Below are 25,765 nucleotides of genomic sequence, written 5' to 3'. Positions count from 1 at the left end.
CGGAGCCTGGAGCCTGTTTCCGATTCTGTGTCTCCCTCTCTCTCTGCCCCTCCCCCGTTCATGCTCTGTCTCTCTCTGTCCCAAAAATAAATAAAAAACGTTGAAAAAAAAAAAAAAAGAAATGCTGTTTTAAATTGTGATGGGAATTCAGAGCGTAACCGGTTTTCTTCCACATGGAGCTGTAATTGAGCATAAAATAGAGCAAACTGAAATTTGGGGGAATGGAGAGAACACTAACAGTCATAGTTAGGAGACATGGCAGGATGGATCTGAAAGAGGGTGGACCAAATAAGGAAGGTAAAATTTAGTTGCAGAAATGGGCCTGGAAAACAAGAATTGTGACTAATTTGCTCAGAACCATCTGGGACGGGGCACACATGGTTGCCAGTTAGAAACCCATTGAACAAAGCAGATAGGGGTCAACAGAGGGTGGTGATAGGTGTCTTTAGCAGGTCCAGGGTGACGTGCCTTCCTTCCTGCTTTAAGAGGATCCAGCAGGTACGTATTGTCACACGCCTTGGGTAAATTTAACCCCATATTCCTATAAGTTCTTTTCATTACATAAAAACTTACATTTCCATTACAGCCTGTATTAGGCAAAAGTTGCTTTTATGTCTTAAGCTGGAGATGCAAATAACTTCTACCACTAAAGAGTTACAGTGGATTCCTATTTAATCATCATAACTTGTGCAGTTTCAAAAACAATTCCCCCAGATCTCCCTCCATTCCGTCTTTCTCTCCTCTTTCTCTCTCTGAATGTCTAGCCATGGCTCCATGTGATTACTAAGGAATAGTTCCATTATGAAATGACAGCCTCATGCCCTACATTAGTAGAACTGAAAATCTGGTTTTTTGCCATTTCACCTTACACTATAACTCTCATCCCTCACATTCTCCAGCTGGCCTGGTACTTAAAACAAATGGATTCTCCAAAAGCACCAACAGATAAGGATAAAATTGCCCATGCAGTCAGGGGTTCCTTCTGAGGACATATGTGTTCAACTGGGCCAGAAGTTCTGTTTCCTAGTCTCCCTGTTCTCCAAGAGCGTTCCAGTGGGTCAGAATAGATCATTGTTCCCTTTCTTTTCCCCACAGGGAAACTATGTGTCCGCAAGAGCTTATTATGAGAGAGCCTTACAGCTGGTTCCAGACAGCAAACTGCTGCAGGAAAATCTCGCCAAACTGGATCGCCTAGAAAAACGATTACAAGAAGTTCGAGAAAAGGATCAAACATAAGCAGCACTGGAACCAGTCTCGAGGGACAGTGCTGGTGCCTCTGGAAGAGGAAAAAGTGATGCAGGCTCGCTTTCACAGCAGCAGGGGGGCAACAAAGAAGCTTTCCTGTCTCCCTGCGTTCAGGGGGGCACATTTAGGGACACCTGCTGGTACCTCTGTGCTGAGGGACTTGCATTTCCATGGAAGAAGACAGAAAGAGCAAGCAAGAGCTAGGCCTGAGAGGAAGGAAAACAACTACTACACGTTTTGCAGATTTTTGTTGGCTTTAATTCCAGATTTCCCTTCATCTATTTCTCTGCTTTCCCAGCCTGAGAAGCTAATTCCATCTCTTAGTGTAGACTTTTATGTCCCAGAAATACAGGGGCTTGGAATGCTATGAAGGGAGAGTAGCTCTTCTTAATGAGTTTTTTCAAAGAGAATAAAATCTCTGGGATAACCATTTGGGAAAGTCCACCAAGAGGTAGCTCACTGAATTCTCCAGAACTGGAGATGAGTAATAGTTTGTGTAGAATCTTCTGGAATATATGGGGGAAAGGGCTCTTGTTAAGTGAGCGCTGCCTATATTCCCCTGGGGATAATCCCCCTAGAGCCCAATTGAAGAGTAAATTAAATTCCACTCTGATGCAATCTTTTCCTGTTGCCTAATATATCAAAAAAAGGAAGCTTCTGGAATTGTGTATGTGTATTCTTATCCCTAGGGGAAAATCAAGGATCTTGGTACCCCTAATTCTTTATGGAAATGTTTAAGATGATTTTAATTTTATTACAAGTATTACTAGAGTAGTGGTTCTGCTCTAAGATTTCAGAAGTGCTTTTAGAATCATAAATGTTTCTGCCTCCACATATATTGTTATTTTGGTGGAGAAAAAATAGTATATTCTACATGAGAAATATTAAAGATATTAACTAAGAGAAATGTTCTACTTTGTTATCTTAACGTTCAGTCATCCAGAGATTTATTATTTTTTTGAAAACTATATTTAACCATTGACAAATCTTTACAGTATATCACAGAAATCTTCACAGACTATAAACAGATGGAAAGGGAGCTCTCTTGATTTGTCTACTGGGTCTCAATGAGAATTCTGCGCTTAGAACATGAGTGATGGAAACTTGGAGTTCTTGGTTCTGTATTTATAACTTTGGAGATTTCATGGAGAATGCTGAAAAAATCTAGGGGAAAAAATTTCAATTTGTAATTTAAAAAATATATATTTATATTTAAAAGATAGAGGTAGCAAAGTTGAATTTACAATTTGACCTTTGTTTTTTAGTGTTATTTATTTCATAACTTATAAAATATTTAATATATATGTGTACACACATTTTTTCCTGTACATACTGGTTTTAATAGTAGCTTTCAGAACTGATCATACAAAAATTACAAATCTGAATTACAAAGTAGTTAAGTTTTAACAGCCCCTCAAAAATTTTGTATTGATTATTCACTTGCTGAAGCTAAAGAAATTAAGAATCAGACATCAGTGTTTGGGTGGTAATATATTTTGGAAGTGAAGAAATTGGAACACCTGATTCTAATTTGGCCATCATTATAGCCTTTAAAAAAAAAGGAGAAGAAGAAGAAGAAGAGGAGGAGAAGGAGGAGGAAGAACAGCCACCAAGTGCTGTTGTTCATAGCCCTGGGCCAGGTGGCCTAAACATGTAGTAGCCTGAAGGCACTCAGATTTCATGTGCTCAGACCAAGGCAGGGTAAAAAGTCTGTTTCTTCTCAACACAGTATCAGGAAACACTGCCCCTCTATGTTGTTATCTTTTTGTCAAGGTAAGTCTAGTTAAAAAAAACTTCTTTGGAAAGGGATGATGGAAGGAATACTTTAAATGCAAAGGATTACAGAATTTGAATTGGCATACATGTATTTGTATGGATCAATAATCCAATAATATATGTATTACCACTATGATCTTCGGTTTCTAATAGTCCTTTTAGCCTTATATATCATAACCTTTTCCAAAATTTTATTTAAAATATTTTTCTTGTCTTCAAAATTATACTTGTGTAGTCCTAAGGCCAAGAAATATACTAGAGTTTATTTTGAATGATCAGCCCACCCCCAAATTGAAAAGCATAAGCCTAGCTAAAAACAGTATCTAAGACTCTAATCACAACTTTTTAAAATAACCTGTAACCAAAACTCACACTTAGGAAATTAATGGAAAAGACTAAGCCCCAAGTTTTGAAAAGCTTTTTTTTTTTTTTCTCAGCCTTACTTGAAGTGCTGCTAAAGGTATGAGGGGCCATTAGTGGGAATAATTGAAATGGCAGTCAAAGTGTAAAAGTTTCTAAGGGAAGGGGTCACATGACCTTCAGGAGACTTCTTCTATCTTCTTTTGGGTGCTTTTCTCTCTCCCCATGTCTTTCTGTCTCTCTCTGTCTCTCCCCCTCCCCTCAATCTCTCCTTTCATTCTGTCCCTCCTCCCCCTCCCCTTCGCACTAACACTCTGCCTCGTTCTGTGTGCACACACTGGCAACTCTTTGAACATTAAAAGTAAGCACTGTTTGTTGGGTCAGATATTTTTATCCTGATTTAATAATGTCACTGAGATGTAGCCAATGAAATAGTTTTCATAGTTAAATAGTGCCTATAAGAAAATAAATCACATGTTATTTTTCAAAGATATTAAGTGTATTTTATAACTATTTTTATTTGGTTCTTGTAACATGAAAATAATACTCATTCTTATCAATAAAAGCAGGCTAGTCATGGAGATCTATCTAGATTGCCCTTAATAAAAGCATGCTTGGCATGAGAGTTGATAGCCCTTTCTGAGATGGAGTCTCAGAGCCAGCTTCATGAGCATGCACTTCATGTGGCCCCTCAGGGTCCTGCACTCAGGCACCCATGCTTGGTCAAAGGCTCTGCTTGAAATTCTTAATAATTTTTGAACAACGAATCCTGCAATTCCATTTTGCGCTGGACCCTTAAATATGTAGGGTATCCTCAGCGGGAGGGAAGTTGACTGAGGACAAGACAGGAGTTGCTTTAGTCTGGGTGAACACTTGATCTGGTGATCAGTTTTATTTGTGACTGTGTTACTCTGGGCAGCATTTGCTTTTTTTTCTCAGCTACATTTCAAGTTCCTTGTGTAAGTCTCTTCCCTTCTTACTGCCAGTCTATCTAACCTGTCCTTCTGTCCTACCTAGAACCAGTTCTCCTTGTCTTTAAAATTCCCAGGAAATGACAGTCCCTTGACACAGGAACCATGACAATGGCTTTACCAGTTTATTTCAACCCTAAGAATTATTCAGAATTTTTTAAATGATCCAGATGTTTTCAGTCTGTATTCATAAAACATGGTCCCGTGATGTAACATAGGTAAACTAAACCAAAGATTCAAATGCCTTGGAGGAAAGGATATTTTATTTTAGGGAATCCTGAGATATATTCTTTTGGGCTTATTTGTTTTGAGGTCTATCGTAAAACAAAGAGGATTGTTGGCACTTTAATTACAACTTCCTATAATACTTCACAGCCCCTAGCATGAGACTCTGACGTTTGTCACAGGTCATACCTCATCTGATGCAGGGGTTTATAGTGGTTGCACGATGCTTCTGGGCAACTGCTCTTCAATGGGACTAAATGAGAAAATCCAAACTGTTCTATACAAACCCACCTACAAAAGCTATAATTGGAGGGGGAATAAAAACAAATGTGTGGTTTCTTACTGTCTCTATTAAACATTCCAGGCCCCTCAGGTTGACGAGCCACATTCAGCTGATACTTGAGAACTAATCCCTCACACATACCGGCTCTCAAGCCTGGCTGGGCTGTAGGATCACCTGGGGACCTTTGGAAATCTCTGAGATGCTGGCTGCCCAGGTTAAGATGCTAATATGCAGCTAGGCTGCGGAACCACTGTGGGCTAACAACTTTAATGGACTTTTATAACCCTTCTCAAGTTGTGCTTTTAAATCTAGGCTACAATGAGCCAAAGAATTCTAAAGAATAATTTATGGCACAGTTGATTGGTTGAGACTATTGTTTCAAGATTGACAGACAGGTCGGTTGGGTAGGGTAATTTGCACTTGTGGCAGTTGGACTATAATTTGACCTTACATTTTTAGAATTCTTGGTCCTCAGATGGAGAGGAATTGCCATTTGTATACACCAGACAAGTCACCCAGTATGTAAAACTCAGAAGGTGTTCATGGCATAGGGTATATTCCTAAACCTACGTCTCTCTTTTGGTTATACACATGTAAACTTTGGTTAATTATTTCTTAATTGTACTCATTAGAATCAGTTTTTGAGGGGAAAACGAAAAAACTTTTGCTCTGATGTGTTAAGGATTTGCCTCTTACGTTAATCAACCTATAGGATATTAGTAACAACAATCAAGGCAAATGTAGTTGTAGGCGGTTTGTTTGTTTTTAATATTTCACCTAGTTTCCAGATCACATTTACTTTGATTAAATGGCATGTTGTTATCCCAATGATGACAAAATGTAATTATCTGACATCTTTTGGCATTTTAAAAGAGTATAGACCTATCAAATCTTGGCATTTAGGCTGCAATTAAGATAAAAGCTTACAATGCCAAACACACACACACACACACACACACACACACACACACACACAAGGAAACATTATAACTTTTATAATTATTCTTGAAGTTTTGATGTAAAAAAATATGTTGAACAGTTCTTCAAAAAATAGCACTTCCTCCATTATTTTTGTTTTTAGGAGCCATTAACTTAAAGGGAAGAAATAAAATAACTATAATCAAAGGAGTGGTTTAATATCAGCAAAATAAAATGATGCAACAGAATTGATGATATTCATGTCAGTCAAATGGCTCATATAAAAATGTGTTCTTTTTATCACCAAAGATCCTTTCAGTTAAAATCTTTTAGGGCATGTAGCTTGTAAAATCAGTGTCCATCACAATATATGGTCACGATTAGTTTGTAAGTGTAGATCATCATTTACCCCAAAATGGAAAGACATGTCTATATCCACAAATCCCGGAGTTTCTTCCCATTCTCAAGTGGTGCAAGTGGAGTATATTTATGTCACATTGGGAAGTTTCCAGTGTGTATAACATGCTTTTGGGGTTGCCTTGCTAGCCCAAAGAGGGGTGCACCAGTCCAAGAATCTGGAAATCTGGGTGGTAGACCTGTACTGCCCCGGAGGAACTGCCTCACCCTGGGCAGGCTACCTGGTGTTTCAGTCATGTTTATCATCCAGTGAGAGACTAGTTCGTTCTGTGAAACTATCAAGCTCTAAGTGTCTCCTGAATCCAGATTGAAAGCCCTTTACATCGAAGAGATAACTGATTAGTGTTGCCCTTCATTTTAGAAATTCTTAAGATAATCACCGCAACAAAACACATACACAAACAACCATAAAAGGGACTGCACTGCCCAAGTGCTTTAACATGGCAGAGACAGTTACTCTTATTTTGCAGTCTGTACACATGAAAATGAAGTGATTTTGTTATGTTTCTGGGGAAAAAGTATTTTTAAAAATTTCCTCCTAAGGAATTAAAATATCTGTAGAAGCCTTGCTTTTCTTGCTTTTCTAACGTGGAAATTATTTGCCTTGCAGATCCCTCCTTTTATCAGGGAGAAAATGTCTTGCAGCCTGTTCTTTGTTCATGTTTTTGTTTCCTACTTTGATCAGTTGTATATAAATGTACATTTTTGTTACTTTTGCTGTGCCAGTTAGAAATCTACTTCCCATAAAGTATTTCTCCCATTTAAGTCCAATTATGTACACTTTGCCTAGGTCTTTCCAAAATAAAATTTATGTAAATGTTTATTTTATATAAAATATAATGAAAATAATTATGTCTCTTTCAGTCTCTCAAGTGCTCTGTGATTAGTACCCATTGAAATCCATGTCACTAGATGGGTCTGCTTTAAAAGAAAAAAACTTCCTTCCTTCCCTGGTTCATTCATTCATTCATTCATTCACTCACTGCATTGTTCTGTGTGCTTCATGTCTGCTCTTTTGCACACCTCACAATGATGATTTCAGTCCTTATGCAGTCCTGATCTCTTCCTCTCATCTTGCTGAGTAGATGTCTTCACCTCTTCACAGAATAAATGAAAGTAGAAAACAGATATTCTCTCAGTATCCTATACTCATTCTACAAACTCACCTGTACTCAATTCTTCCTGCTCCTATTACTACAGTGGAAGAAGAGGGCCCTAGGCTCTGGATTTTGCCTCTTGTGAAGCTTCATCCCATCCCTTAACCTCTCTTTTTCATCTTTAACTTCTTCCTTCTACTGTCTCTTGTGAATTCTCTTCTATTTTAAAACACATATACCGATAGCCACCATCAAAATCATTTGGAAATAAAAATGAAGTCCTTGCTGTATTTCTTTTCATCTCTAGCTGCTACCATGTCTTTCTTCCTTCTGAGCCAAACTATTTGAGTGAATTGTCTTCACCTGTTTTTTCTACCTCCATCCTTTACATTCTCTCTGCTTCACAGTGATCTGTCCCTGCAACAAACATGCAAGTAATTGCTGTTTCTGAGGTCACCAATAATCCCCTTAGTGCTGAATCTTAGTGCAAAATCCCTTGTGGGACATGGGAAAGGGTTCTAGAGTTTACACCAGTGGTTTAGTCTGGATGGGAAAAATTTTTTACACAAAACATTATCTGCCCATGATTTGCTCATTGCTCATAGGTTAGTCACTAACACTCCTAATTGTACAACTATCCTTAGAGGTGGGGCTTCATTAAGGGTCTTGGAAGGCCTCCAATAGGAGCATATCCTGCCATGATGAAGATATGTTAACATTAAAGGCAGATTTCTCATACATCACAAATGCAATCTGGGATAGTTCAGCCCACTCTGTCCCTTCTTGACATCCTTCCCTTACGCGTGTGTATGAATATTTCCATTTAGATGCTGTGGCATCACCACAAACTCCACTTATACTTAAACCATCATCTTACTAGCAAATTTAAAATGAACAACTTATCAAATAGGTGTACAATTCATATTGAATAGCTCTTTTCCTATTTAATGGGAAGGCATTATTTTGGTAGGCCTATAAGGGACCAATCCTCATAAAAGGACAAGGTCTCACTTCAGGCTGTGAGTGTTGAACTCTGGAAACAAAGAGAGCTGTTCTGTAACAGGAAATGAGACCATGCCCAACCCCACGGAGACTTCTGGGTATGAAAGAAATCACTGAATATCCTGCAAAGCTGTGTGTGCATCATGTGCAGAAGAGTGCAAACTGACGGAGTCTGCAGGCCCCATGTAAAGGTTAGCCATGAACTTGAACACTGTGGGTCCAACTATACTTGCACATCACATGAGCATTTTTCTTTCCCTCTCCCATTTTGTTTGGTAACAGCTTTGTAATGGTTTTAATTTGACTCCTTGCTAAGAAGAAAGAGGTATTTGGGTCCATCCGGAGGGTCTGAGCTTTTATTGGAGGGTAGTTTGCCCCTGGGGCAAGGGATGGCTCTGATAATCCTTGTAAGATCACTACAGTGAAAGCAAACTTTAAAGGTGAGGTGGTGAGGGGCATTGGTCAGGCAGCCACCATACCTGCGAATTTCCTTTGCAGTCCTCAAGCGTGGAGCCCTGGTGGTGCAGGGCTTTGTTTTCACAGAAAGGCTGCTTACCTTACTGAGCTCCCTCCCAACTGTCCCCTGGACACCCAAGCCCCAAACCCAGGAGTCATCTACTAAAACTGTTATCCAAGGCGTCTTTATTTAAAATAAATAAATAAAATGGTGCTTGCTATTTATTCTCAAGAGCAGTGCAGTCCAATAGAACTATCTGTGATGATGGCAGTATCCTGTATCTGCTCTCCAATATGGTAGGCGCTAGCCACAGATGCCTATTGAGCCCTTGAAATATACTTAGTGTGACTGAGGAACTAATGTTTTTACTTTAGTTTCTACTAATTTAACCACATGTGCCTCTAATCGGACAATGCTTCTTAATGTTGTAAGATGGGACACAGAAATCCGAGAAACCCCTTTTAGGTTCATGAGATAAGAAGGAGACTTTCAAGTTTCAGGGCCAATTACATTCTTTTAGCTTTTCACCAAAAAGTGCCCATTCATCTTCTGCTACCTTCTACAGTTACAGGGGTCATTGCCCCAGCTGATTCTCACCTGCCTGTACCTGCATTCCCTCCACCTTGACTATCTTCTGTTTTCCTGTCCATCTGTCTACTGCCTATCTCCCTAATCTGTATACCTCCTACCTTAAGGAGCTTTTATTTCTATTTTTCACAGAAGACAACTGGGCCTAGGAGATTGGTGTTAGTTATATATAGAATGTCCACGAGCTTTGCTCTAATTTTTTTGATGAAACATACATACATTACAAATTCTGGCTTTGTTCCTCTCTCAACCTCAAGCTAACGTATTACAAAGTAATATTTATGGGAAATAATGCTGACATGATACTATTACCGATGAATTCATTTTAATGATCTTAAATGATGGATCCTACAGCTTTGGCCCATTCCACTGAAGCTAATGACACAACCACCCGGAAAAGGGATGACAGCGTAAACCAGCTCTCTCATACCCACTCTATTTGAAATTCTTGAATGTCAAAGGCTTCCACAAGCTTGTTAGAAGGAGGGGCAGTGCTATTAATGCCTCAGTAAGCTTCCAGGAGTCGGGGGCTTCCTCGCCCCTGGGTTTGGGCCACACTCCCTGGTCTGGGCCAGAATTCCCTGGCGCTGAGCATTCCAGGCCACTGATCAGATTCCAGGCCATTGATCAGATTCCAGATCACCTGGATCTGACGGTAGGGCCCTCTGCACACCTGTGAGCGGCGACCACCTCGAGGCCAGAAGGCGGGTAGCTGTGAAACGCGGGGCGGCCGCGCGTGGGTTGAGCGCGGGCCGAGACAGCTGTGAGCCGGCCGGCGCCGCAGGTGCGGCTCATTGGCGCCCGCGCAGGAGTGAAGAGCCCGGCGGGCGCTCTGCGGGGCTCGCTGCTGTCGCCGCTTTCCGCAGCTGCGGCGGAGGAAGCGGGGCGGGGTCCCGGCGCGGGGGGGCCATGCGGGCGCAGGCCGGGGCGGGTCTGCTGCTGTTGCTCGCCGTCGGCCTCCCCCAAAGCCTAGGTGAGCCCGGACCCCGGACTCTGGGCGCCGACGCTGCGGCCCAGGGCTGAGTGCTGGCGAGGGAGAGAGACTTCGTTACTTACTTCCCTCGGCCACGGAGAGGGAAGGGTGAGGGGCCGGTACAGGCCCAGAGGTTCCCAAAGACCGGCCTGCGCCAGGTTTTCTTTTGGAAATTCTTTGGATTCTGGAGTTCCAGGCTTTAGGCACTTATGCTAAGGCGCCTTCTCCACGGAACAATCGCCAATTGGAAGTAGCTTAAAGCCAAATGTCTCTTTTCTGAGTAACATATGGTGTTCTATGACCACCTAATTTACATAATGCTCACCCTCCCAGAGTAACCCCCAAATCGATCCCCAGAGGGAAAGCGAGCTCATCCTACCCCACCCCCCTCCCCCCCCCCGCCAAGCCCCCGGGGACTTCCTAAGGCAGCTCAGGCTATAAAGAGGCAGGGGAGTCCTGAGGCAAGTTCTAGTCAACATGGGGTAATTGTGGGACAGCCTTGGGAGTATCTTGAGAAAAAAAGAGGGATAGTCTGCTGCTCGGTGATATCAGAACATCTGTGTGAGGCCAGGAAAATCTGAAGGTGGAGTCTTGATCAAGGGAATCCTGACCTGAGGTGCTCCGGGTGCGTGCCCACACACACAGGTGCTCTCTCTCACACACAGGGCTGAAGTGTGGGATCCCTGCTGTTGATGTCGAACGTAGGACAACTGTCTTGGATTCTGGGTTCTTCTCTGGAAGTACTCGCTGGAGGGATTCAGCAGTTGGTGGACAACCGTGGCAGGTCAGGATAACCAAAGCACTGAGCTCTTGAATGAGAAATGCTGACGTTTTCCTCTGGTTTCCAATATCACAGCTCTGGTTAACAGGTGATTTTTCTCTTAAGCCCATTCAACCCTGTCTGCCAAAAAGTTTACTTCGGGGGAAATCTCTTCCTAACCAATTGTATCGGTAACTTAATGTTATACAAGGAGAGTTGACTTCAAGTGTTTCTAAAGGAGATGACATCATGGGGAGATGCATATTAGTTGTGTTCATACTTTTCTTCTCGGCAGGTCTCCCTAAAATTAGGCGAGCACCGCTTCTGTGCAGGAAGCTTGATCCAAGATGATCTGGTTGTTACAGCAGCACACTGCTTGGTTGGCCTCAATGAGTAAGTTGTGGATTTCCATTACTTATCAAACCTTGGCTCCTAGCAATGGGACTGAGAGATTTGAAGCTCTAAATACCCTGCAAAGTTCAATCCCCATCCCTTTCTGAATTTTTCCACCTCGTCCACCCACTCACTGACCTTCCTGATCCCAGGAAACCTTTATCTGTCTCAAGATTTCCTGTGCCTCCTACTCTACTAATTAGAGACCCCAGAGATCCTAGATGTCCTCTATAATTTGTGGAGTTAGTGGTGAGGTGGGGGAGATGGTTACTTGTTCTAATAAATTATTGACATTTATTGTTAAATGGAGGCTCCAACGTTTTAATAATATGAATTTCAGTCATTAGGAGGAAAACAATACTGTGAAAAGAACTGATACTTAGCCAGATTAACAGAGATGCTGATAATAAGAAAAGGACAGTTCTAGGAACAACTTTTGTATCTCGTTAAAAATGACAGAGCATATATAAACTAGTAAAAAAAAAGAAAAAGGCTGCTCTTAAATATTTCATGCAGAACTGCAATTGTTGAGAGGGGAAAGGGTTCACAGAATGTGAACACTCTAATGGAAAGCCATGACTTTACAGATCCCTATAATTTATAGGCAATTATGCTAGTTTGTAGTAATCATTAATAAAGGTACATCTTTGAAGACTTAGAAATGCTTCAAGTTACATTAATCACTTTTCATTTAAGTGAGTGAAAACAAGACCGTCTTTCCTGGGGGAAACAACTATACTTATTGGAACGTTTTTCTTTGGTTTTAGGAAGCAAATTAAGAGTCTGACTGTGACTGGGGGGCACAACCTCTTTCCGGAGGGTAAACAAGAACAGAAGATTCCTGTTTCAAAAATGATTATCCATCCTGAGTACAACAGACTTGGATATATGAGCTCTGATATTGCACTGCTGTATTTAAAACACAAAGTCAAGTTTGGTAAGTAAGGGGAGTTAGCATATTTTAAAAATGTAGGAGAAAAGTGTGCTTTATTAATTCTGTACCAGTTAACAATTAATTTCTGTGTATATCTGGTACTATTAGAATAGCTAAGTTTTGTCCTTCTTAAAATTTTGTTTATAACATATAAAAGCACTGTAAAGACTGAAAGTCCCAGACACAAATTCTATATGCTTAACTTAATCTGCATTTTAAGTCTTTTGCCTTGACTGGGCTATATTCTAGACTTATACTCAGCTCCAGCCTGGGACTTTGGGACATTTGAAAATGTTTTCAGAGACTTCTTTCTGTCCTCATTATGGACTAGATATCTGACACTGAGCACAGGTAATCTAAACATTTTAGAAAAAAATTTTAAAATCTTTTTGTTTTTAATGCAAAAAAGTAAAGTGATCCGTGACCCAAAACAATGAAGGAGCACAAATCTAGAAGAATTGGCCAGGCATTGAAATAAGCCACTTCCCTTGAGGCATCCCATTGATCTTTAAGAACCTAGAACTTTAACTTGTCATGCAAGGAGCCTATATGGCAGGAGAGGTGGGGGATGGGTGAATCTGATCTGTGTCTCCCATGTAACCCCTGACTTCACAACAGGTGATGCTTTGAAAGACAGGGGGGGAAAAAGAGAGAGATATGGCACATAAAGTGAGGGTATCAGGAAACTTACCTGCTTGAATCTTGGCTCTGGATGGAAGGTTCCCTGAAGGATCTGTAATCATGAGCAAGCAAGCCTCATTCAAGTTAGATGCTGGAATTCCCATCACCTGTGACCAAAAAAAAAAAACTATTGCCCCTTTCCCTGTTCCCCTTTATAGAAAAGCTATGAAGTTCCACTTATGGGAGGTATGTTGTTTTCCTCTCCTCAGTTCTCGTAATTGTGTGTATTAGGTCTGAGATATCTGTTAGACATCCAAGTTAGACTTTCACCCCGACCTGCCACCAAATCTGCTCTTGTCACAGTCACTGCCCTCCATGTTGCTAAATTTCAAAGGTAAATGCTCAATCCTCAGCTTACTTGGCACAAGTTTTGACAGACTTGCTCGTACTCTCCCTGGAAACATTTTCTTCAGTTGAGTTCCAGAAGTCCCTTGGTTTTCCTCCTACCTCTTTTTGCACCCTTTCTTAGTCTTCTATGATGATACCTCCTCCTCTTTGTGACCTCTGTTGGAGTGCTCAGTCCCTGGACCTCTTCTGTATCTGCCCTCCTTTAGTATTCTTTTCCAGGTTCAAGGTTGTAAACACCATCTGCTTGAAGTCTATCCCAAATGTTACCTATCACACATGCTGCTGGGATTAATAGGAGTCGTATAGCTAACTGCCTACTGGTCACCCACCCGGATGGCTAATCGGCATCTCAAACAATATGTTTAAAACAGAGTCTTGATTATCCCCTGTATCCTATCTACTTTACCCATAGTCTTTCATTTTGTTGAATGACAGCTCTACCCTTCCAGTTGTTTAAGCTAAACACTTTGCACTCAGTCTTAAATCTTTCTCTCACATTGTGTACCTAATCCATCACAAAAGTCCCATGGTTTCTGCCTCACCCGGTCTACTCTTACCATCCTGTTCCAGGCTACCATCCTTTCTTGCTTGGGTTAATTTTAATGGTCTCTTAAATTGTCTTTAGCTTTCTCTTTTGAAAGCCTAATTATTATTAACCTAACAACCAGAATAATACTTTTTAAAATCTAGGTTATATTATGTCACTCTGTTCAAAACACTTCAGTGGTTCTTCATTACACTCAGATGGAAATCAATATTTTTATCAATTGCCATCTCTGTCCTCTTAGCCCTAGATCTAGCCTGTTTTTTTGTTTTTTCACTATTTTGTTCCCCTTAATCTGTTCCAGCTATTCTGGCCAACTGTTCTCAAGCATATATGACATTATCCCACTGCAGGGACTTTCCATTCTGTTTCTTATTTTCTTGAAATACTTTCTGCTCAGATAACCACTTGGTTACAAGGCTTTACTCAAATGTCATCTGTTCAGGGGCACCTGGGTGGCTCAGTAAATTAAGTGTCTGACTCTTGATCTCAGCTCAGGTCTTGATATCAGGGTGGTGAGTTCAAGCCCTGCATTGGGTTCTAGGCTAGGTATGAAGCCTACTTAAAAGAAATGTTATCTACTCAAAGGCACTTGCCATGACTATCATATTTAAAACTACATTTCCCATGCCATCTTCCCTAATCCCCAGACTTTGGATCTTCTTTACCCTACTCTGATTTTTCCAGAGTGATATTACCTAACAACCAAATAAGTTATTTTATTTATAATTTGCATTCCTGCTACCCCAACACACACCCTTGTATCTAAAGGATTTATCTTTCTGCTAATTTACTGGAGTCTAGAAAAGTGCTTGCCACATAGTAGTACTGGATTACCATTAGGGGAAACTATCCTTTAGAAACAAGGGTATACCCTCAGTGGAACAGAATATAGAACCCAGAAATTGACGCATGCCTATATGGTCACTTAATCTTTGACAAAGCAGCAAAGAACATCCAATGGAAAAAAGAGTCTCTTCAACAAAGGTTGTTGGGAAAACTGGACCACTTTCTTACACCATACACAAAAGTAAATTCAAAATGGATGAAAGACCTAAAGGTGAAATAGGAAACCATCAAAATCCTAGAGGGGAACACAGGCAGCAACCTCTTTGACCTTGGCCATAGCAGCTTCTTACTAGACTCCGGCGGCAAGGGAAACAAAAGCAAAAATGAACCATTGGGACTTCATTAAGATAAAAGGATTCAGCACAGTGAAGGAAATAATCAACAAAACTAAAAGGCAACCTACAGAATGGAGAAGATACTTGCAAATGACATACTGGGTAAAGGGCTAGTATCTAAAATCTATAAAGAACTTACCAAACTCAACACCCCAAAAATAATCGAGTTAAGAAATGGCAGAAGACATGAACAGACATTTCTCCAAAGAAGAGAAATTTGGAGAAATTTGGATGTTGATGCTCAACATCACTCATCAGAGAAATAAAAATCACAACCACAATGAGATATCACCTCACAGCTGTCAGAATGGCTACAATTAACAAGTTAGGAAACTACTAATGTTGATGAGAATGTGGAGAAAGGAGAACCCTCTTGCACTGTTGGTGGGAATGTAAACTGGTGCAGCCATTCTGGAAAACAGTATGGATGTTCCTCAAAAAGTTAAAAATAGAACTGTCTTAAGACTCTACAATTACACTACTATTATTTATCCAAAGGATACAAAAACACTGATTCAAAGGGGTACATAAATCCCAATGTTTATAGCATTATAGTAGCACTATCAACAATAGCCAAATTAAGGAATGCCCATGAACTGATGAATGGATAAAAAAAGATACATACACATATATACATACAATGGAATATTATCACTCAGACATCAAAAAGATTGAAATCTTGGTCATTTGCAATGACATGGGTTGATCTAGGGTTTATTTTACTGAGCAAAAGAAGTCAGAGAAAGACGGATACCATGATTTCACTTATATGTGGAATTTAAGAAACAAAACATGAACATAGGGGAAAGGAAGGGAAAATAAGATAAAAACAGAGAGGAAGGCAAGCCATAGGAGACTTTTAAAGATAGAGAACAAACTGAGGGTTGCTGGAGGGGAGGTAGGTGGGGGGATGGGCTAAATCGGTGATAGGCATTAAGGAGGGCACTTGCTGGGATGAACATTGGGTATTATATGTAAATGATGAATCACTGACTTATACTGAAACCAGTACTACACTATATGTAGACTAACTTGAATTTAAATAAAATCTTGGAAGGAAAAAAAAAAGGACAAGTGTATACCCTAAAATGTGAGTTTTGGAGGGTCAAGGTGGTGTGTATAACACTGGATTATGGTCTTCCTATTTTACTTTTTCTGCATTTTTCTAAATTTCTACAAATATGGAATAGTTTTTTATGAGAGGGGAAAACTTAAAATATATATCAATATTATATTTAGAGGGAAAGTGTAGAAGCCATGAAAACAGCTGGATGTTACTTTTCTAAATATATTCAGCATCACTTGCCTATCTAGGAACCTTAAAATTTTCTTTTTCCAGGAACTGCTGTTCAGCCAATCTGTCTTCCCCATAAAGATGATAAATTTGAAGCAGGGCTTCTTTGCATGACCAGTGGATGGTGCAAGATTTCAGAGAGTAAGAGGCATCAAAAAATATATAGTAGTTTTAGATTTCTTTAGATTTCTTTCTTTAGATTTCTTTAGAATTATTATGAAGCAGAAATTGTAGTGGCCACGAGTAATATATTTATCCTATTTTGTTTTTGTTTTTTTCCCGAGTTATAATCCAGTGAGAATTTCTTGTTGTTTTTACCAAAAAAATGCCTGTATCTAAGGCTCAACATAAAACTTCTGCTGACCATTTTGGTTATGATGTGTCAGAAAAAGAAAACCAGCAGTAACTATGACAGATGAAGAAGAATACAGTAAAGGGATAATCAGGAAATAGTCACAATAGTTAAATTTCCTTGTCTTTAATATTATGATTTTTCAAAAATAAGAATTTCACAAATACTGCTTTATTGACTAAAGTTTTCCACTTAGGAAAACTTGAAGTATATGGTTAGGAAAGATACAATTGCCTATATTACCTTAAAAAAAATCTGCTAATAAAAAAATGTCCTTTATCACATATCTGATTTTAGGAAAGAATATAATTCACACCTTACAAAAGGACTTCCACATTTTGATTAAACATAGTTGAAATAGGTTTTTTTTTTTTTAACATTTATTTATTATTGAGAGACAGACACAGAGCGTGAGCAAGGGAGGGGTAGAGAGAGGGGGAGACACAGAATCTCAAGTAGGCTCCAGGCTCTGAGCTGTCAGCACAGAGCCCAAAGCAGGGCTCAAACTCACAAACTGTGATATCATGACCTGAGCTGAAGTCAGATGCTTAACCAACTGAGCCACTCAGGTGCCCCTAAACATGGTTGAAATAGTTTTATACTTGTAGGGTTCTTACTGATTTGTTTCAGTGAGGACAATTGTTGACTAACTCATCAGTCCATCTCCACAGCATCAGAGTATTCAGATGTCCTACAAGAAGTAGAGCTTCCCATCATGGATGACAGAACGTGTAATTCTGTGCTGACGGGTATGAATTTTCCTCTCCTGGGGAGGACCATGATGTGTGCCAGTTTTCCTGATGGGGAAAAGGAGGCCTGTCAGGTAAAAAGCATTAGCCAGCCCAGTTATTCAGTATCATATCAGTGATAGTGGATTCTGCCTTTTCCCATGAGCTGCTTTTGGGGAATAATTGCTTCAACATTCTTTTTTTGTTCATCTTTCCACCATGCTTCTACTGAAAAGGTTTACTTGACCTGGCCTGAGAGCATTCTTTCCTGTTCCGTGCCCATTCTTACCCCCACCCCTCTTTTTGGGAAGATGGAAGGAGGGAAGATGGGGAGGGGGGTTCAACATTTCCAACCTAATGCAATGGTGCAAGAGCACTTTGGCTCTATCTGATTAGGTCTATCTGTAAATTATTTTTCATTCCACTTTTTGTTAAACATTGTGACTTTTTTTAAGTGTTGAGTGCAGAATGCAATGTTTGTACAATGTTTGACCAAAGATGGCACAGCTATAGTAACTGTTGTTTAAAACATGTTGTGAATGACCTCCCAAGGCTGACTACGGTAGCTTATAAAGAAGACCGATCTTCACAAGTTAGAGGAAAAGGAGACCAATTTGTGAAAGACATGAGTTTTAAGTTTTAGAGAAGATAATTTAATTGGAAAACCACTTTTTTTTTTTTTAATTGGAGGAGTCGGGAGTTTTTATTCTTCCCCAGCAAGCAGCTTGAAACTGCTGTAGGAAGCTCCCTAAAATTATCTGTTGGAAAATTTCTTGACTTTTTTGTTCTGGAGCAAGGGGGCAGGTGGTGACAGGACACCTGACAGGACAGTACAGGTAGATTAAGGGTGTTTTATCCTGTCTGCATCCTTGAGAGGCAATCCTTTGGGGGGCGGGCAGTTAAACCCTCAATTCTCTGCCTTTTGAAGAGGGTTTAGTCTGGCACAGAATTGACCCATGTTCCCAAAGCACTACATTATTATGAAGGATTATTAAAGAAAGGATCCTAAAATCATGGGTTCTTTATCCTCTACTCTGAGAACCAACAGTCCTATACATATAGACCCTGGGACAAAATTAGGCCTCTGTTCTGAGAGCCTTCAGCCATTGCATGAACTTGACTCAATTCACGGGTGCTGTAGGCTTGGATATGACCCAGTCTTTCCTAGCAATTCCAGATGGCAAAGTAGAGTGGAAGAATGTACCTGTCAATTCCCCCTGCTCCTCTCACTGGTTGCAGAATGCATGTGGTTGTTCACAAACAAGTAGAGGTAAGAGAGAAATTAAGTGTTAGCTCAACAAGATTGCAGGCACTAATTGTAAGGAGGTTACATTTGGGCAAAAAGACTGTACCTTGAAACTAATGATGAAGAGGCAAAAAGATGGATAAAAAAAATGTTGATTGATAGTAACCAGTGGGTATATATGCCTCTACTACTTCTCTCTTTGGGACGAGTGCTGTTTGTTGTTGTGCTGAAATACTTTTTTTTTTTTAATTTTTTTTAACGTTAATTTATTTTTGAGACAGAGACAGAGTATGAACAGGGGAGGGCCAGAGAGACAGGGAAACACAGAATCTGAAACAGGCTTAAGGCTCTGAGCTGTCAGCACAGAGCCCGATGCGGGGCTCGAATTCATGGACCGTGAGATCATGACCTGAGCCGAAGTCGGACACCTAACCGACAGAACCACCCAGGTGCCCCTGTGCTGAAATACTTTTAACTCGTGAATATTTTCAAGTTTCATCTTTTTCTGTCCCACAAAAGGGAGACTCTGGAAGTCCATTTGTTTGTAGAAGAGGCAATGGAATCTGGGTCCTTGCTGGGATAACTTCCCAGGGAGCTGGTTGGACTAGAGGTTGGCCTTTAAGAAATAACCATAGAAGGGCATCACCTGGCATTTTCTCCAAGGTGTTTGAGTTGATGGATTTTATCACTCAGAACACATTCACAGGTAGGTATAATTTCTGTGAATTCATCCTTCTGCCTTTTGTTCTAAATCAAAAATTGATCATGCTTATTTCAAGGGTAGTTATTCTGATATGTTGCAGATATAATCAGAACTAAGCTGTAAAAGAAAGCATGACTTTGTCTGGTTTTCAATTCCTAATCCAATATATATAAACTTAAATCTCTGAATTCATGAGAACTGATCGCTTTCAGTTTAACTTGAACTTAACTTGGACAGAGCCTGAATCTTCAAGTTTATGTTCATGTAGATTTTCATGAGATATGGGTCTTTTTTTGTAAGGATGAGATTTTTTAAAAAATAGTCTTTGAGAAAGGATTCTTGCTTCATTTATCCAGGTGACATACCTTTTTCCCCTAAACTAGTTTAGAGCACTAAAAATAAATTACTCACCTCCCATTTTCCCCACTCACCTTTGTTAATTTTACTTGACAACAGTGGGGAAAATAAGGGAGGCCTTGGAGGGTAGTTGTTTTGCAGCACTAAAATCTAGAATTAGGAAACAAATGTGGGTCTGGAGATGCCAAGCCTGTCCTCAGGGAACTTTCCTACTATTTGGGAAGACAGAGGAGTATGTTGGCCCAGTGATGAAAGATGAGCTAAGCTAAGCTACAAGGTGAGCTAAGCCCCTGAGAGCTGTCAGAGCACTGAGGACAAGGCAGAGGGGCTCAGTCCCAAGGGATACAAGGTTTGCCTTGCAGAGGGACAGCACCTGCGCAAAAGGGCAGCCTTTGCAGAACAGAGCGAGTGAGGACACACAACTTACAGGACCAAGCAGTTCAGTACAAGAAGCAAGTCGTTTCAAGGCCGGGAGCCAGAGAGTCAGAGCACAGGGCTCCCTTCAGCCTTCCCTCATTGCAGTCCAAGATCAGCCACCTTGCTGATGATTCGAGAAGCACCACTGTTAACTGGTCCAGCTGAGCACCAGAGCTCCCTCTGACTAGAGCAGGCTTGCCACTCCGATTTGGACCTCAGAGTGAAAGTGTTCTGTTCATTGTCATTACTGCACAGGGAGAGTCTCTCCTGGTAGCAATTCTATTCAGTTTTCATCACCTGAAAGAGAAGGTTAAAAGGATTAATAAGCCCTGAACAAAGGTTAACAGTAACAATATTTTAAAATGGCAATGAAATCAGCCAGTAATGGTTAATTCCACAGTCAAATAATAGCACAATGTGACAATTTATTTAAATAATACTTCCTTAACATCATCTAAGCTTCTCATGCCACAGTTGCCTATTTCTTCTAGTTTCCAACAATTAAAATGTGACACTGGAATTTGAAATTGCTGAGTGCATGATAGAGACTTGACATGTCCCTGCTAAAATTTGTGTACTTTCGGGGCACCTGGGTAGCTTGGTCAGTTAAGCACCTGAATTCGGCTCAGGTCATAATCTCGTGGTTCATGAGTTCAAGCCCTGTGTCAGGCTCTGTGCTGACAGCTCAAAGCCAGGAGCATGCTTCAGATTCTGTGTCTCCCTTTCTCCCTGCCCCTCCCCCACTTGTGTACTCGCTCTCTCTCAAAAATAAACATTAAAAATTTAAATATAAAAAAATTTAAATATAAAACTTGTGAACTTTTACTTTAGTATTTTTATACAAAGTATTTTATTATAACCCAGGATATCCTAGTGAGAGATGGGGGAGAAAGCCGTATTAGTGCCATGTAATATAAATTTGAAACCTCGATGTGACTCATGATTTGCAAAAGCTGGATAAAGAAATATTAAATCTGAAGAACTTGGGTAAAGAAAAGAACATTATGATTTATAAATTACCTCAGTGAAGTCTAAGTACAGTGTCTAGGTCAAAGCATCTAAAAACATGCATTCCCATAAATATAAATTATATAAATTACAAAGCTTCAAGCTATGTATCATATATCTTGAAATTCTGTTCATAGCTGAAGTAAATAATCAACTTTTTTCTACATTTTGAAAGATTGTAGATCTGAGAGAACAGTGTTATTTGGAGAAAATGGGAAGATTCGTTACCACCATTCCAAAGAAAGCAGCTGTTCTCATAATTGGTATGTATCCAAGGTAGGATGATTATTGGGTTTCCGCCCCCCAATATCAGGCCACTTAAGGGGCTATGTTTTGTGAATTTTGTCTAGTATTTCAATTTCTTAATCTGCTTAACATAAAAGTCTATATGTTTCATCTGATATTTTCTGATTAGCAAACATTTGCTGGTTGGTATTTCTGCTATCCACCAATACAGATCATCAGCACAAGTAGTATTAAGACTGGAGCTTATCTGAATTGATGTTTTCAAATATCCAATGTTGAAAGCATCTGCTAGTGAGATTGTTACGGGAATTTAGTGATGAATCCTTTCCTACTTATTTCTGTAATAATGGTGATATTTTATTTCCCAGAAGATGGGAAATAGCTGGAGATGAATATGTTTCACTGTCTTTAAATTTTTTCTACATACTCTGTCTCCTCTAAAGATATCTTTAAGCTTTAGAAATAAGTTTTGCAAGTATTTCACTTCCTCAAGTGTTCTGAATTTTAAAAATTGTATGAGCATTTAAAGATACACAAAGGTAGATCATAGTTCTGTGAGTTTATAATCTGGTAAGAAGAAAGAGCTGGATAAAAAACTATACTGTAAAACAAGACCAATAAGCTTTATAATCCACACTACCCAGGCGTAGGGTGGTATTTTGGAAAATAGAAAGACTAATTCACATTGCAGTGGTTTGTGAGGCATGTGTGTGTTTATACCGTGGTTGGGAGACATGGAGGTAGGAATGTTTTAGTGAAGGGGATAGTATTGAAACTACACATTGAAGGATAGTTATAATTTTATAGCTCATGAAGTTGTTTGTAGCTCTAGTGTCTAAGAGATTTCAACATATCATGCCACGTAGAGGGGATAATGTGTAAGAAATGTCAGGGAGGTAGAGAATATCATGGTTGTTTGGACAGTGTGAGTCACAGGACAGCTGGACAGTAATGTTAGCATAAGTAAGAACTGGTATAGCAGTGGACAATGAAGATAAAAAGGCTGGTTAGCTCTTAGTTATAGAGGGTCTTAAATTCCATGAGGAGAAGATTAGAATTTTTTGCTGTAAGCAATGGGAAACTAAAATGGTGGCAAGATTATAATTTATAAAATGAATGTATAATGACCTGTAGATATTTGTTGTAAATATAGAAAGGAAATAATGTGGCTTAATTTCAGCCAATATTTAAAAGGCTTAAAAGTCTAAGTTGAGGAGCACCTGGGTGGCTCAGTTGGTTTAGTGTCTGAATCTTGATTTCAGTTCAGATCATAATCCCAGGGTCATGAGACCAGGCCCTGCATTGGGCTCTGTACTGAGAATGGAGGCTGCTTATGATTCTCCCTCTCTCCCCCTTTCCCCAGGTTGTATGCACACTCTATCTCTAAAATAAAATTTTAAAAAGTCCAAGTTGACTTTCTGTGTGTCAAACTAGTAATGTAATACCAATAAAGGCTTTGCCATTTTTGCTTAAACTTTGAGGAAAATAGCATCTAGAATAAGAGTGAGAGTCCTATTTTATTAGAGTCCTGGGCAGGGGCATCGGGAGGGGTCTCCAGGTACAATCTTTAGAAAGAGGCATTGATAAGCTAGAAATTATCTGAAGGACAATGGCTGACATGGAAAGAAATTTGGAATGATACCTTGGGAGATATGGTAGAAGGAACCAGGAATGGTTTTGATGCAAAGAAGACTTGAGAGGAGGAAGGGACTGTCTTGTCTGAGGATCTACTACAGAAGCAGAATTGGACTTGCTCCAGTGAAGTGCAGAGCTGAGAATAAGGAGCTGGAAGGTTAGGAGAAAGCAGATTTCAATCCAATATAAGGTAGTTTCTTTTTTTTTTTTTTAATTTATATTATTCAATTGGGGGGGGGGGCAGAGAGAGAGAAGGAGAGAGAGAATCCCAAGCAGGTTCTGCACTGTTAGCATGCAGTATGATGTGGGGCTCAATCCCACAAACCACGAAATCATGGCCTGAGCCAATATCAAGAGTCAGATGCTTAACTGACTGAGCTACTCAGGCACCCTGCAATAGAAGGTAGTTTCTAACTTGAAAGAGTTCTGAGATCTAATGGCCTTCCTCAGGAGTAATGGATTTCCTTTATAAGTAGATATTTGAGAAAAGCATGGATGGTTATGGGTGAAGTTGTAGAAAGCATTTGTACATTGGACTAAGAGACATGCAGATGACAGCCAATTTACCCTCAAGCAAAGAGAACCTGTGATTCAACTTAGACAATGAAGTATTGAAGAGATTTCTGCAGGAAAGACTTTCAAGGCAAAAACGGTTGTTATCAGTGTTAGATATTGCAGAAGGCAAAATGAGGTGAGATAAAATGGCATTGGATATGGCAGCTAATTGAGTAGAATTGTAGGATCAGGAGCTATATTCATAACTGGCTGAGTGGTTGTTGAAGACTTGTTGACTATTCATCAAATAGTCAAAACATTTTTATCAAAGCTTTAAGATGTGCCAAGCACTGTTTCAGGTGCTAGAAATAAAGCAGTGAATGAAACAGACAGAAATGCTTCCTTTGGAGACAAGTTGGAAAATGGAGAACAGGGGTAATACAAATAACGTTATAAATAATAGTAGGAGGTGGTAAGCGCTATGCAGAAAACCATAGCAAGAAGGCAGGATAGTTGTGCAATATTAGAGAAGTTGCTCAGGAAAAGCCTAATTATAAGGATGATATTTGAACAAAGACTTGAATAAGATGTGGGAGGGAATCATATGGTCATCTTGGGAAGGAACATTCTTTGCAGAAGGAATGGCATATGTGAGGCAGGAAAATTTTTGGTATATCTGGGGAACAGTAGAATCAAAGCACTAGAGCTAAGTGATGGGTGGAAATGGTCATGGTTAGCATGGTCAGACTTAGAAGACATAAGAAGGACTTTTTTGAATTTTACTACAAGATGTATTATCATTGGAGGACTTAGAGCAGACAAGGAACATGATCTGACACACTTAAAAAGGATCACTTTGGTTGTTTCATTGAAAATAGACCATAGGGGCACCTGCATGGCTCGGTCAGTTGAGCGTCCAACTCTTGATTTCAGCTCAGGGCATGATCTCATGGTTCACGTGTTCAAATCCTGCATGGGTTCTGCAATGGCCCTACAGATTCTGCTTGGAATTCTCTCCCTGTCTCTCTGCCTCTCCCCTGCTTGTGCACGCATGCTCTCTAAATAAATAAATAAACTTAAAAAAAAAAAAAAGAAAAAAGACTCTGGAAGGGAAAGACCAAGAGCTGAGCCCTGTTAGTGTCATTGGTAGCGACACTAATAATCCAGGTAAGCACGATGGCTTGGGACCAGGTTTGCAATAGTAGAGGAGGTGAAAGTGATAGAACCGCAGGATTTGATAGTGAGTTGAAAATGTGGGTTGTGGGGCGCCTGGGTGGCTCAGTCAGTTAAGCGTCCGACTTCGGCTCAGGTCACGATCTCGCGGTCCGTGAGTTTGAGCCCCGCGTCGGGCTCTGTGCTGACTGCTCAGAGCCTGGAACCTGTTTCAGATTCTGTGTCTCCCTCTCTCTCTGACCCTCCCCCGTTCATGCTCTGTCTCTCTCTGTCTCAAAAATAAATAAACGTTAAAAAAAAATTAAAAAAAAAAAAAAAAGAAAATGTGGGTTGTAAGAGAGAGAGAGAGCCTTAAAATTAACATGAGGGTTTTTGACCTGTAGGAGGCATGGGAGTGAGGGTTTGCTGCCCTTGTTTCAGATGAGGAGACAGTTAACAGTGAAGGGAAAGAGGAAGACAGGACAGTGGCTTTTGGATAGTAGGACAGGTTTCAAGAGAAGCAGGGTTTTTTTTTGTTGTTGTTGTGTTGGGGTGGGTGGGTTAGGCTTAACTGTGCTTATGAGCAGAAGAAAGAGTAAGATGAGTCAAGAGAAATGTATAAATACATGAAGGATGTTTCATGAGAACAGAACAGTTAAAGAAGATTTAGCTTTGGAAAAAATGAAGAATAATCACTTTCCTGAGAAAGCAACAACAACAACAAAATTCAGGTTACCTATAGGAAGGTTAAATGAATTTACACTAGATGTCTTCTTAGTAATTGTAAGGTTTTAGCTGCTTCAAGTTTAGAGGATGAAGTTGAGATTAAATAGTTAAGATACTTAATAGCATGTAAGGACTAAAATGAATCAACCAGAGATTAATGGGAAGACTTTCAGCAACTTTACAACTCAGTATTAGCATGAATTGATACTGTATTTCAGCAAATCTAAAACAAACTGGTTGTAAAATTGTT

General features: G+C 39.9%; 2 protein-coding genes across 2 annotated transcripts in view; both read left to right on the top strand.

The window, feature by feature from the left end:
* The window catches only part of TMTC1 (transmembrane O-mannosyltransferase targeting cadherins 1), a 275,547-nt gene extending 271,912 nt beyond the window's left edge, over positions 1–3,635 (top strand). Inside the window, exon 20 of the mRNA XM_030322084.1 lies at positions 1,096–3,635. Within this exon, the coding sequence (XP_030177944.1) occupies positions 1,096–1,236 (141 nt within the window). The 3' untranslated portion in view covers positions 1,237–3,635. The remainder of the gene's footprint in view (positions 1–1,095) is intronic.
* A 4,731-nt stretch (positions 3,636–8,366) lies between these two features.
* The window catches only part of OVCH1 (ovochymase 1), an 85,808-nt gene continuing 68,409 nt past the window's right edge, over positions 8,367–25,765 (top strand). Inside the window, exons 1-9 of the mRNA XM_032593776.1 lie at positions 8,367–8,392; positions 9,999–10,312; positions 10,978–11,096; positions 11,368–11,465; positions 12,233–12,402; positions 16,496–16,591; positions 17,474–17,625; positions 19,296–19,482; positions 21,437–21,524. Of these exons, the coding sequence (XP_032449667.1) occupies positions 8,367–8,392; positions 9,999–10,312; positions 10,978–11,096; positions 11,368–11,465; positions 12,233–12,402; positions 16,496–16,591; positions 17,474–17,625; positions 19,296–19,482; positions 21,437–21,524 (1,250 nt within the window). The remainder of the gene's footprint in view (positions 8,393–9,998; positions 10,313–10,977; positions 11,097–11,367; positions 11,466–12,232; positions 12,403–16,495; positions 16,592–17,473; positions 17,626–19,295; positions 19,483–21,436; positions 21,525–25,765) is intronic.

The sequence above is a fragment of the Lynx canadensis genome, chromosome B4 (genome assembly GCF_007474595.2).
Source record: "Lynx canadensis isolate LIC74 chromosome B4, mLynCan4.pri.v2, whole genome shotgun sequence".
Lineage (NCBI taxonomy): Eukaryota > Metazoa > Chordata > Mammalia > Carnivora > Felidae > Lynx > Lynx canadensis.
The sequence above is the reverse complement of the archived record's forward strand: the minus strand, read 5'-3'. Positions and strand labels throughout refer to the sequence as shown.